The sequence below is a fragment of the Puntigrus tetrazona genome, chromosome 7, assembly GCF_018831695.1.
Source record: "Puntigrus tetrazona isolate hp1 chromosome 7, ASM1883169v1, whole genome shotgun sequence".
NCBI lineage: Eukaryota > Metazoa > Chordata > Actinopteri > Cypriniformes > Cyprinidae > Puntigrus > Puntigrus tetrazona.
In genome coordinates this window covers 22065400-22077754 of record NC_056705.1, presented here as the reverse complement: position 1 = coordinate 22077754, position 12355 = coordinate 22065400, and the positions used below count along the sequence as shown (strand labels likewise).

The 12355-nt window shown below is 36.6% G+C and overlaps 1 protein-coding gene across 1 annotated transcript; it reads right to left on the bottom strand.

The window, feature by feature from the left end:
- Positions 1 to 740: 740 nt before the first annotated feature.
- Positions 741 to 12039, bottom strand: syt13 (synaptotagmin XIII). The gene is made up of 6 exons (XM_043245470.1): positions 11407 to 12039; positions 8756 to 8960; positions 7190 to 7327; positions 6079 to 6395; positions 3417 to 3540; positions 741 to 2831 (listed from the first exon to the last, which is right to left on the bottom strand). Exons 1-6 carry the CDS (start codon positions 11578 to 11580, stop codon positions 2527 to 2529), a joined length of 1263 nt encoding a protein of 420 aa, XP_043101405.1. The 5' UTR covers positions 11581 to 12039; the 3' UTR covers positions 741 to 2526.
- Positions 12040 to 12355: the final 316 nt, after the last annotated feature.

The following is a 12355-nucleotide window of genomic DNA, read 5'->3' as shown; positions in this document are numbered from 1 at the left end:
AGATGCACAAGGTAAAAGAAAGATGACTTCAATATACTGTGATCCATTTTGTTTTCCATTCTTGTTCTCTGGCTGTCTCTGCTGTATTTCTTGGTGTGTGTTCATTTGCTGCTGATTGTGGGAGGTCCTGTTGGTCTGGATATCTGTCACTTCCTGATATTGCTCATCTGCGTGTCATCTGTCAAGTCTGACCAATTCTATAAATAGACCGGTCGAATCTCTGACATCAAACAAACACATGGGAGAAATAACACGTCTGAGAAAGGAATTTTTATTTCACACCAACACACAGCTATTGGTTTCAAGCATATCCGTGGGCTAAAAATAAATTTCTGTCAGTACGAAATCGAGACTGTTATGCTGTAACTCACAGGCTATAGATGGATCAGATTGCAGTGATTAACATTCCACTCGTCATCCCTCTCTGAAAAAGTATCAGGCACAGAAATTATGTTCATTCAATAACCACTGCAGCGTAAATATTCGAAAGGGACTGAAGGGCACACTTAGATTGTTGTCTAATGTAGTTTCCCACAAGACGGGGGATTTCACTACTACCCAAGGAACCTCTACAAATGTATTTAAAGCAAATTGATCAAAACAGTTATGTCACACATATGTGACATAAATATATCACTTTATGATTTCATTATTAATGGGAATTATTAGTAATTACAACACTGAAATCTATTTGATGATATTAAAAAATAAAAATAATGAAAATAAAGTCTGAAGAATAATTTAGGATCTATTTGTAGATTTTATTGTAATCAGGTCACACATAACAGATGAACACTAAATACACACGACAAATACTTCAGCAAATATATTGTGTGACTCAGCTAAATATTTGCTGATTGATTAAATTTGACATTGGGCTGAATGACTATTATTGGTTATTGCACAAAATATGCATTCTTTCCCAGATAGATGAACAATATTTGATTTGAGTGGCATCTGGCATGTCAACTAATGTGTACTCCTCGAGAAACACAAATACATTTTTGGAATAAATCATTGCTGGTTTGGCTACAACTTGACTTGGAATTGAAAATTGAGAAGGAAGCATATAACTTAGGTTGAAGTACATATTTTTAGGTTAAAAAGTCCATAACTCTTACATGGAGCCAGAGAGAAATAAAGAGAGAGAGAGTATTTTTCCCACCGAATTAACAAATACAATTTTTTTCTCGTACATCTGATTTTTTAATATATATATATATATATAGAATGTAGAAAAAATGTCAACTTATAATGGCAAGAATTGTAAGTTTTTACCAACGATATCTAACAAAAACCTCTTTTCATTCAGAAAATTTCCGAATTAAAAATTAATGTCTTGCAATAGTTTTTATATCTCACAGTTCTGTGTCTGTAGTTTTTGTTCATAATTCAGATTTTTGAAATTAATATGAAAAAAAAAACAGAATTGCAAGATACAAAGATCATGAAATTAGCAATTAACTGTTTTAATGTCTCCAAACTGAGTACAATAATGACAGAGTATTGTCCTCCTTTGCACTCAAGTGTGTAGCTGATGATAAAGTAGCTGCTCATAGTAACTTTCACGGCACTAAGCAGTACCTGTTGAGATCCTTCATCCTGCTAATACACATATACAACATATATATCCTGCTGTTTATATACATTTACATTTTTTAATTAAAAGACAATGGTTGATTTACATTTTTCTTCTGTATACATGCATCTTGAGAAGAGTAAAGCTGCCCTATTAAGACCCTGTATATTTACTTGTTAGTTTGTTACTGGTGTAAAAGTATATCCACAATCTACAGTGAGCAGCGCTCCATCTTTCCAGCTGTGATGGTGTGACTAAAAGGACCCATAAGCCTTCATAGCAGGAAAACCAAAACAGCTTGCTAGTAACCATAAACATTATTTATATTTGAATGTTTTTTCTAACTCTGTAAATGTTCCCAAGCACTCAGCCTGCTCATATAAGGGCTTCATCTAACAAAGATTGTTTTACCCTAATATTTGTTGTGATTGTTAATAGGGACATCTGCCGAAGCTGGTTAGATACAGTAGTTTAACCTTTCTTCTGATCTGATCCTGGCAGGCTTTACAGCCGTTTGCCTCTCTCTCCCATCCATCATGATACTGACCGAGTGGGCTGTTCGGTCATATTTATATCTGGCATGTGTTAAGAGATGAGGATGGCTCCAAGTCGGACCAGTGTAAAATAGCATTGAGCAATTTGAAGACACATTAAGAACAACACCGAAGGTAAATGCTGCACTTCTTACATTAAAATACTCTAAACTACTGTGTAACAATATTAGTACTGTATGTGACTGTCTTCCACGGCTTTTACCTTCAGAGAAAATAGCTTCATAATACGTAACGATAACAACTGGATTTACTCATTATATCTAGGGATATATTTACTATATCGGAGTACTACATATTTTTACACAGGAATAGAGTACTATCATAAAACTCCAACCGTGTGTTTAACCGATCATTGCGTGTACGTGGGGTTTTGTAGAATATTAACCTGTATTCTTAGGTGTAAAGTGGATGCCACATTGCAATTTGCTTGCGCGGGTTATCTAGCATCTGTTTCCAGTGCTGCAGGCCGGTGCCGGAGGTGTGGAGCCCCAGCATGCAGTGGCCCAGAGGGAGCAGGGTCCCGGGACAGGCCAGGTTCAGTACCTCCAACTCCACGCTGGATTTAGCCAGCAGCTCACTGGGCAGCTCCAGCATCATCATCTCGTTCCATACCGGATTCATCTTGTGTTTCACTCGACGAGTCTGCTTCTTTTTCAGCTTGGCATTTTGATGTTTCAAGGTCAGCTTTACCGATAAATCTATCGGAAAACAGGAAACAGTGTTCTCTTTATTACTCCACCGGACATTAATATTGTATGTATTGCATTTAATTTATTTATGACTACTGGTTTGAAAAGTGGGGGATGGATAAAACCATTATAAAGACTTTTGTCTTTTTGAAAGATATCCCCTATGCTTACCCAGGCTGCATTTACAGTAATATTGTCAACTATTATTTCAGTTTTAAATTAACTGCTTTATATTTCAATATTTAATTTATTTCCGTGATGCCCAAGTTGAATTTTCAGCAGCCATTACCCCAGTCTTTACTGAAAGTTACATTTTAAAATATATTCAGATACAAAACAGCTGTTTTAAATTTAATAATATTTCTAACTATTTATCAAATAAATGCAACCTGGATGTGCATAAGAAAAAAAAAAACGTGACTGGTAACATATTTAATTTAATTTCTAAATGCATTGCATTGAGCTGCTAAATCTCCAGTGGGTTTTCATCTCAGAATATAGATAAAACAGGTGATAACAGCTGAATAAAACAGATGGTAACAGTTGTGTTGGGATTAGTTTTAATATTCACATTTAAATGTTGGTGGTAAATACCTATGTTGTCTTTCAGTTTGTCGGACTGAAGTCCTCTAGCCTTCATTACCACCACCCCAAGTCTATTGGCCGCTGGCAGATAACTGAGTGACAATAGTAGCTCTCCAGCTGATGATGCCACTTCCTGTTGGAGGGTGCAAACAGATGAACTTTGGGTTAAAGTATTTTAATAAAAACACTGACCTAAAAAATTGTACTTTGCTTTTTAACTCTGTGTTCACATAAATGTGGCTTTTAAAATTTGCATATTCATAAAGATCTTTCTGCAGGATTAATGAGCTTGGCTTTTGACTGCATAAAGAATCACTTCATGCAAATATTCTGATAATTTGTGAGGCAGACTGAATGTGGCCAGCTCCTCCCTCAGGGTAAAAGATGCTGATTTGAAATTGTTATTTTGTCAGCACAGTCCTCACACTAAACTCTAAATGATGGGATTTCATTAGCATCATGACCTTATACTTATCTTCCTCTGCCTTTAGTCCACCCCATAATCGGCTGCACGAGCAGAACATGACATTTTCTTTCACATATTTACTGAAATATAATCTGGTGCTTTTGAATTAGCTTTGACTAGATTGTATTTGTCACACACGTCAAACATTACTGATAAATATTATTCAAACGAACAATAATGAAAGCTTTAGGGTAAATGCAATGATTAATTTGATTACAATTCTTGTCATTAAGTCAAATTAGCACTGTAATATTCAAACTGATAAAATCTTGTAAATTTAAATCACATTCGGTGCATTCGGATAAATCTGCCTAAATACTACAGTACGTACGTTTCTGTCTTATTCATTAGTGATTTTCAGTTGCAAGAATAAAATTAGAACATAGAAAATAAAAGAGTTAAAGGTCTTTGTGAGCAAAACGCCCTATCCTGAATAATCAAACATGAATTATATGGTAAATAGGGGCACTCAAAGGATAAAGAGTATGTGAACAAATAATACATTTTTAATGGTGCTTATACAATCCTGTTCAACCTGCGTCATCCTTTCATCACAGGCCTGGACCATTACGTACAGTCCATGCAAGACACACACACCAAATACCTCTATGCCCGCTCAGGCATTACTTCCATCTCTTTTTCTCTCCCTCTCTACAGTCCAATGGTAGTTAGTAATTCCTGGCATGTCTGTGTGTGTGTCTGTTAGAACCGGATCTCCTCGGGGAGGTGTGATGACGCAGATAAAGATCTCCTGCTCTAGAGGTTTATGACATCATCAACAGATCACACGGCAGTGGGGGTGGACTGCATGTGTGTGCACAAGCATGGTTTGGGACCCAAAGATAGATTTATTCTAATACGATGTAGTCTCTTAAAATAAAAGTCTTATATCTATTCTCCCACCACCTCTTATGAGTAATGACCTGCACATATGAGGATGACCAAAAGAAATATCTAAACGGTCAATATGTGCACTTTGACCTTGTGGAGACTAAGAATGAATGCAAATAGCAACAGATACTATTTACAGTATGTTAAAATAGTAAGATTTTGCACTTAGTATTAATAAACGTACTTATATATAATGCAGTTTAAAAGTAGTTTCAATGCTTGAATATTGCATCATTGCATGCGTTGTATTATCTAATTAATAATTGTAATTACAGTTATAATACAATGTAGCACTGCTACACCTTTAAAACAAACTTTCAAATATTCTAATGCATTTTCATTTTGTTAATAATTTTTTATGAAAAGATATAGTGCATTGCAACACACAATATGAATATCTTTTTAAAGCATTATATGTACAATATATAAAATTCTGAAAATGTACAAATTACACAGTTTGTACATAATAGAAACCATTACTCCTATAAAACATAAAAATGAATGTGTTTGCGTGGGTGCATCAGTAACAGTCTGACGCAAAACACCAGCATGATTCACTGGCTGACTTTTCCACCTCTCTAACCTGAAAATACACATTTAAAGGTCATACTCATGCACACGGGGTCTTGGTCAGGCTGAACACTGTTTAAAGTCCAATAAATATATAGTTCAAACTGTATGATTTACCCACGAACAGTGCAGTGATATATTTAGCTACATATGCCAGTATATTCATAGGCATTGTCCATACCAATGTGATTTTATTATCCCATTCAACTAAGTCAAATTCCTATTTATTACTGGAACACTTTATTCTGATTGGTCCAATGACATTCAGTGGGTGCAGTTTGGTTCATTTGCAGTGTCAAGTGATGCCTCTCTATTTTGCAATAAAACTTTAAATAGGCCTACCAATTAATCATAAAATGTCTGCATATGCATATTCTGTAGTGTGAACATTTTGTGCGCTATTAAGGGTAACATTTTTTATTTAATTCAGTTTGAGAGATTTCATATATAACCAAAATCTGTATACTAAATGCAACAATGTAAGATTTTAAACACACATAAGAGTTATTTTCAGGCTATAAATTATGTTTAACAATATTTTTGTTTACTTCCCTCAAATCAGTATTTCCTATTTAGATTTTTATCAGCACACAGTAAACTCCAAAATGAGGATCATTAAATATAACACTAATGAAGTTTTGTGATAATGACCAGCTGTAACACTCAGCTGACATTAATAATGATGAATGTGCAAATGAATCCTCCAGTCGTGGCCTTTTATTCTATTAATTCAATGTTCCTCACCTGTTTGGGTGGCTGCAAGTCAACCCAGCAATCAGCATCCAACATCATGCTTATATCAGCCAGTTTAAAGCGCATCGTGCCCAGAGTGGAGTTATGGGAGAATCGATCACAGCAGTGAAGTGAGAGGGCCACCTCTCCATCCAGACTGTCTGTGTCTTCTGTGCCCTGCAAAGGGAGAGCGAACACCAGCTGCTCTCCCCACTGCACATGCCCTGCTAGCTTGTGGACGGCTGTGTGAGCATGCTTCTGCTCTTCAGAGACGCTCACACACCCTGATATATATCCCTCACATCCGGCCTCCACTGATATATTCTCCGCTGTGGAAGAAAAAGAGAATATGAGTCATATTATAACAAGCAGCAGGATGACAAACTGGGCCACATGAAGCTGTTCCAAGCCACCAAAGGCACCAAACGTCACTTATTTTCAGTTTTTATGACTCCTCACTTTTCATTCCTTTCTACATCTCAGCCAGCATGACTGATCCTCTCCCCCTTTCCTGTTTGTATGAACAGAATAGAGGTTTTGAGATTTACGCTCATTAACGATAATGATGCGTATCAATCACGGCTGCTACTATTGAAATGGTAATTCTGTAATTAAGAGGCTTTAAGCTGCTTGAAAGAGGCTTTTATTTCTCTCAAACATTGGTTTAATCACAGAGAGTTTGAATATCAAAACCCCCCTCTGTTCCAGCCTTGAAAGCCGAGCAAAGCTACTGTACAGTGACACCTCTATCCCACAAACACAACACACCTGGCTGAGCCATAAAAGAATTACAAGCACAAACAAAGCCTGCTTTTTTACAGATATCTGCTCCTGTTGTGTGACCTTCTGATGACCTCTGCACATACTGAAAAATTCTCCAAGAGCACAGCTAGGGGTTGGGTGCAGAATTGCTTGTGTCTGTCATCTGATGTGTTTGTTAAAGGAACACTCCTCTTGGTTAAAAAAAAATAGACAAATTTTCCAATTTTTTTGTGTGACGCTAATGTATTTTTTTTTAAGTGGCGTGTTCCTTTAAGGCTTTTGCTCTTATATTTTGCCCTGATTTGCAGTACAGTTGCTTAAATTCTTTCTAGAAGGATCAGAGTAGATGAATGACTATTACCTTCTACAATGCTAATGTGTAGTTCTCCATGTTCTTTGTGCAGGCTGATGGAGAAGTGCAATTTGGGATATAGGATGGAGCTACTTGTCGTCATGGCACCGGTTTGCTCAGATGTGCAGGGCGTTTCATCTGTGGAAGCTAAATGAAGAAAATTAATAAGTGACAAAGTGAGATTCAACTCCAAAATAAAGATTTTTTTATGGGCACACTTTCTCATTAAAATCTTTTGGATTCCTTAAACCAGAAAAGCATTACAGACTAGAGCCCTGCATTTAAGTTCAGGCCTGTTAAGGCTTCTGCTTTTTTTTATATGTTAGACATCCAACATTCAGTGCCTTGTATATATATTTATGAGTTTTGGTTCTGTGGTTGCTTCTAGAAAGCAGGAAGCGTTTTCTTTATTTTATAAAATCACATTTTGTTGATATTGTCAGTGCACATAAATAAAAGTAGACCTTATACAGCTCCGACTGATGTATTACTCTTACCCTTATCAGTGAAGGCTATAAAATGAAAGTGATTGTGCTGGCTCCATGTTTAGCATCCACTCTCTGCACAAACCAATCATATCGCACATTTATTCTTATAGCGCATGTTTAAACATTGTTACAGTGTGCTTCAACTGTTTTAGCATGTCTGTAGATTTTATAAGTTGTGATGATTTGAGAAGGCTAAACTGATGAATCATAGTTTATGATCAGCTCACTGTCTGCTGCAGGCTGCTTGGTCGTTACGTTAAAAAACAAACTTATGTATAACGAACAAAAACCAAACATTTTTCTAATTTTGCTATTACACTAAAAACTATACTATTTTAATTGCAGTACACTATTTTAATAACAGTAGAAGATTTTCTTTCTGCTTCTTTTTTTCAGCTTATGTCAATATGTCAATAGGTGGAGAAAAGTAATTATCAGTCATTAACACTAATTAATTTAGGATTCATTTATTTGCTGTTTGAGGACACATAGCATCAAAAACAGACAATAATGCATCTAAAATGTTTCTATGTAAGAGATTTTCTGTGAAATCACACTACTGGTCTGTCAACGCAACACAAAATTGAGAAAAACAGTACAGATGCTGTTACATTTTTTTTATCTTTCTTTCTCTACATCTGCTAGTGGGTGGACAAGCTTTAAGTCTTGTTCAAAAAGGAAGGCCTTGATCATGAATTATTATATTGTATGTAACCTTTGCATGACGTGATACAAACTGTGAGTCAGATCAATGTATGTCAACTAACAGTCATGATGATTATGGTAGCAGGTTTCACTGCATTATTGTGAAAAGTTGACAGTCACCTCTGGGGCACATCTGCACAGATAGTTCACAATTAGAATTTTTCAGCCCCATCACTAGTCAGCTCAGATTTTCCTGAATTCAGATTGGCTGAAATTAGCGGGTCTCACCCTCTGGCTGGAATGCGTAGGAAAGCTGGTCACACACACACACACACACACACACACACACACACACACACACACACACACACACACACACACACACACACACAGACAGCCTCCTCCATTAAATTCCATTAGATTTTAGCTGTCATTTCCTTACCTTGCCGCGGGAGGGAAAAGACCTCCTCACGTTCGGTTGCCTGGTTACAGGTGTCGAGCTCAGCGGCAGACGTGTCGTTGGCAGCTCCATGTTCTTTGTAGTTTACTACCTCTTGAGAAGTGACAGAAGGTTTGGGGCGGTAGATTTTAGGAAACTTCAAAGATGCTTGAGGCTGAATGGGTTCTGTGCATTTCTGCACGCTGAACTAAAACGTAGATAAAGAAAAAAGAAAAATAAACATGATGATTGGTTATGAGAATAAAAAAAAGGTTACTTCACTCGAACCGTCAGGTCTTCAACCTGCATAGAAATTATAAAGGGATATTTAAAAAACATTGATTATGCCAGGTAATATCATTCCAGTAGAAGTTTAGCAAATAATATATTCAATAAAAGTAGACTAGGCCCAATCAAAATAAATATGAAGATGTAATATTAGCTCAGCATAAATAAATTCCCAGAGGAACCAAAACTCAGAAAATAGTCAAATCCATTCATTCCTTCATATTCAGACAGGCATATTCTGTACTCTGCGTTAATTTTAACCACTTTGAAATGAAACATGGGCTTTCCTATAGCTGTATGTTTCATTGAGGTCTGAAAAAAACAGGAAAGCATGAATGAAAAATCAATACCAGAGCACTCCATTTCCCTCAGGTGGGCAGTTATCATGCTGAAATAGTGCACAGAGAAAGAAGCGAGAGAGGATATTCTTATACACTTCTCATCCCCCCGCTCTTTATTAATAATAAATACTGGTGCAGTGAGACAGCGCTTGCCTACTTTAAAATACAATATGAGATTGACTTTAAGGTATACTGACAGACATGCACACACAATCACATAATTCTCTAGATACAGACACAGCTCTGTCATTGTGGTCTTTTTAGATAAAATCAGCAAATGAATTTTAATCAGTTTGTGCTCAAGTCTGCCTCAGATTACATTTTAAGTGGGCATATCAAAGAAAGCTAAAATATTTAAGAGCGAAATCTACACAGGATGATTGTGAGACTGTAGAGATTGTTTATTTCACAGATTCCAGTCATAAAAATGTAATTTACTGTATAATATGAAAAATCACAGCATGGCTGTGCACTTAATCACATATAGACAAGTGTCCGTGAATATTAAATAAACCTATAAAAGCTATTTAAATTTGTTTGTATGTTCTGTGTCTCTGTGTGAATGAATAGCACAATTTAATTTAACCTACCCACACCCTCAAACACATATGACCCCTGTGGTGTTTTCAACATTAAAATGATATTTGTATTGTAAAGCCCTATAGAAATAAATGTGAATAACATTTTAAATAATTAATACATTTGTATTAAATTATAAAACATTAAAATAATAAAATATAAAAAAAAACAATGAAACATATTTCTTAGAGCACTTTTGTGCTCTAAATTATTGCATTCTCATTAATGAGTTAAATTTAGTATCACAAAAGTTTTTCACAAATGTCAATCTTGTGTTACTTTTAATAAAGATGTCCTCCATTCTTAGCAACAGTCTATGAACCTGTGAGAAAAACAGCTTACTAAACATGAAAAAACCCATAAAATGTTAAAATGCAAAAATGTTTCAGTAAGCTTTACATTTACAGGCAGTGGATAGGAAATATCATTAGCTCAAGATAAACAATACAGATCAACAGAAAGACATAACAGAAGTCATGAGAGGGAAACAATTGTGTGTGTGTGTGTGTGTGTGTGCAGCTATGTGAGTCGTGACTTTAGACTGTTTCAAGGAAAGCTCAGCAGATGCCAAACACCAGAGTGTGAGGATGTGTGCACATACACAAAAAACACAGACAGATAAATCATTTCTAAACTAATTACCTCTTATAAAAGCACTCTGGAGAAGATTCTAATAATAACACACTTGTTCCTCACCATTCTTAAATTGCCTGTTACTGGTTGAACTCAATGTTCTTTGAAGCAATCAGAGTACTGTGAGAGAGCTAATCTGACTGGAAAACACAGATGGCTCATTTTGATCACTCTTTTTTGATTTTCAGGACTGATATCAATATTTATACCACACAGAGACAGAAATTATATAGTAAGATTTATTGTGAACTATCTATCTGTCTATCTGTCTATCTATGTGTGTGTGTATATATATATATATATATATATATATATATATATATATATATATATCAAGAGATCAAATCATACAAAAAGGTTTGAATGAGACCACCAGCTTGAAATATATTCAAATTGTCATGACACGGTTTTTCTGCTCTTGCTAAACCCTTGCACCGGTAATACCAAGAATATGAAATATGGTGATATAGGCAACTATAGTAGTCATTAAATTTAATTTACAATTTGCTATGCAATCATAGAGAACATCTTTTTCAGAACATATATATAATAATGTTATATTATGAGCAGGAATAATGTCATCCAGTAAAGAGTTTTCAGATGCATGGCAAGACATTTTTTGTACAGTGTTTCTGCCTCAGTGAGCAAACCTGTGTTATGTAAGTGCCGCTCTATCCTTCCACTCAGGTGAGTCAGAACATTTCGCTCGCTGCATATCCCAGCCTGCGTTCTCTGTTTGTTCTTTTACAAGCTCTTGTCTTTGTCTATATTTAAAGCCAAACCTGGTTGTCGGTGCATGAGTATTGGTCTTACCTGTGTCAGAGTATGCAGGATACTGGGTTTGGCTTTCTCCGGGTCAGTCTCGTCCCCTCTTTCAAGTTTCCCCTTCTTACAGCTCTTGCAAAGCAGGGAGAGACCACACAGCGTCAACACTCCAGACACGGTGCCCAGTGTAGCCCCCAACAGCGCTGTCGCAGACACCAGCATTCCCACCTTGAAACAGACACCCAAACACACCGAATGAAGTGCAGAGGAGAGAAGAGGAGAAAACAGGAACAATCCACTCTTCAGTGATGTGACTCCATGGTGAGAGAGGAGGAGGAGGAGGAGGAGGAGAGAGGAGATGAGTGGAGAGCTACTAGAGACATAGAGTGGCACGTGTATGTGTGTGTGTGTGTGTGTGTGTGTATGATGCACTGTCTGAAACCAACTCAGCCTGGCAGACAGAGAGAAAGGGAGAGAGAGAGAGAGCAGGAACGAGACAGACCTAGACAGAACGGAGGTAATCAAAGGGGAGGAGCTTAGATGGCTGGCAACCCCTCCTCAATAAAGAGGAGTCTGTGACTGCAGCCCACCCCCTTCATCACCACAGTGGCTGGACGTCAGCCTTTACGTCAGAGCTGCATGAACTCACCTTCACACACTGGGTGTGCTGTAACAGATTCTTCTTATATACACTCACCGTATAGAAAGACTCCTTAAATAATGAGATACAAAGTGCAGGAGTGTCATTATGAGGAGCGACTGTTTTATTTACGCATTTGGTTGACGCTTTTAACCGATGCGACTTACGCTGCACTTTATCGGTTCTTGCATTTGCTGGGACTCCATGACCTTGGTGTCACTAGCACCATGCCTTGCTGTTTTAGCTAAAAAGTTAGACAACATTAAACACAGAGTTAGATTTTAGAAGTATGGTTGTTATTATTATATTTAAATTTCTGATATCTGGGACTAAGTTTTGTCATTTTTAGGTCATACA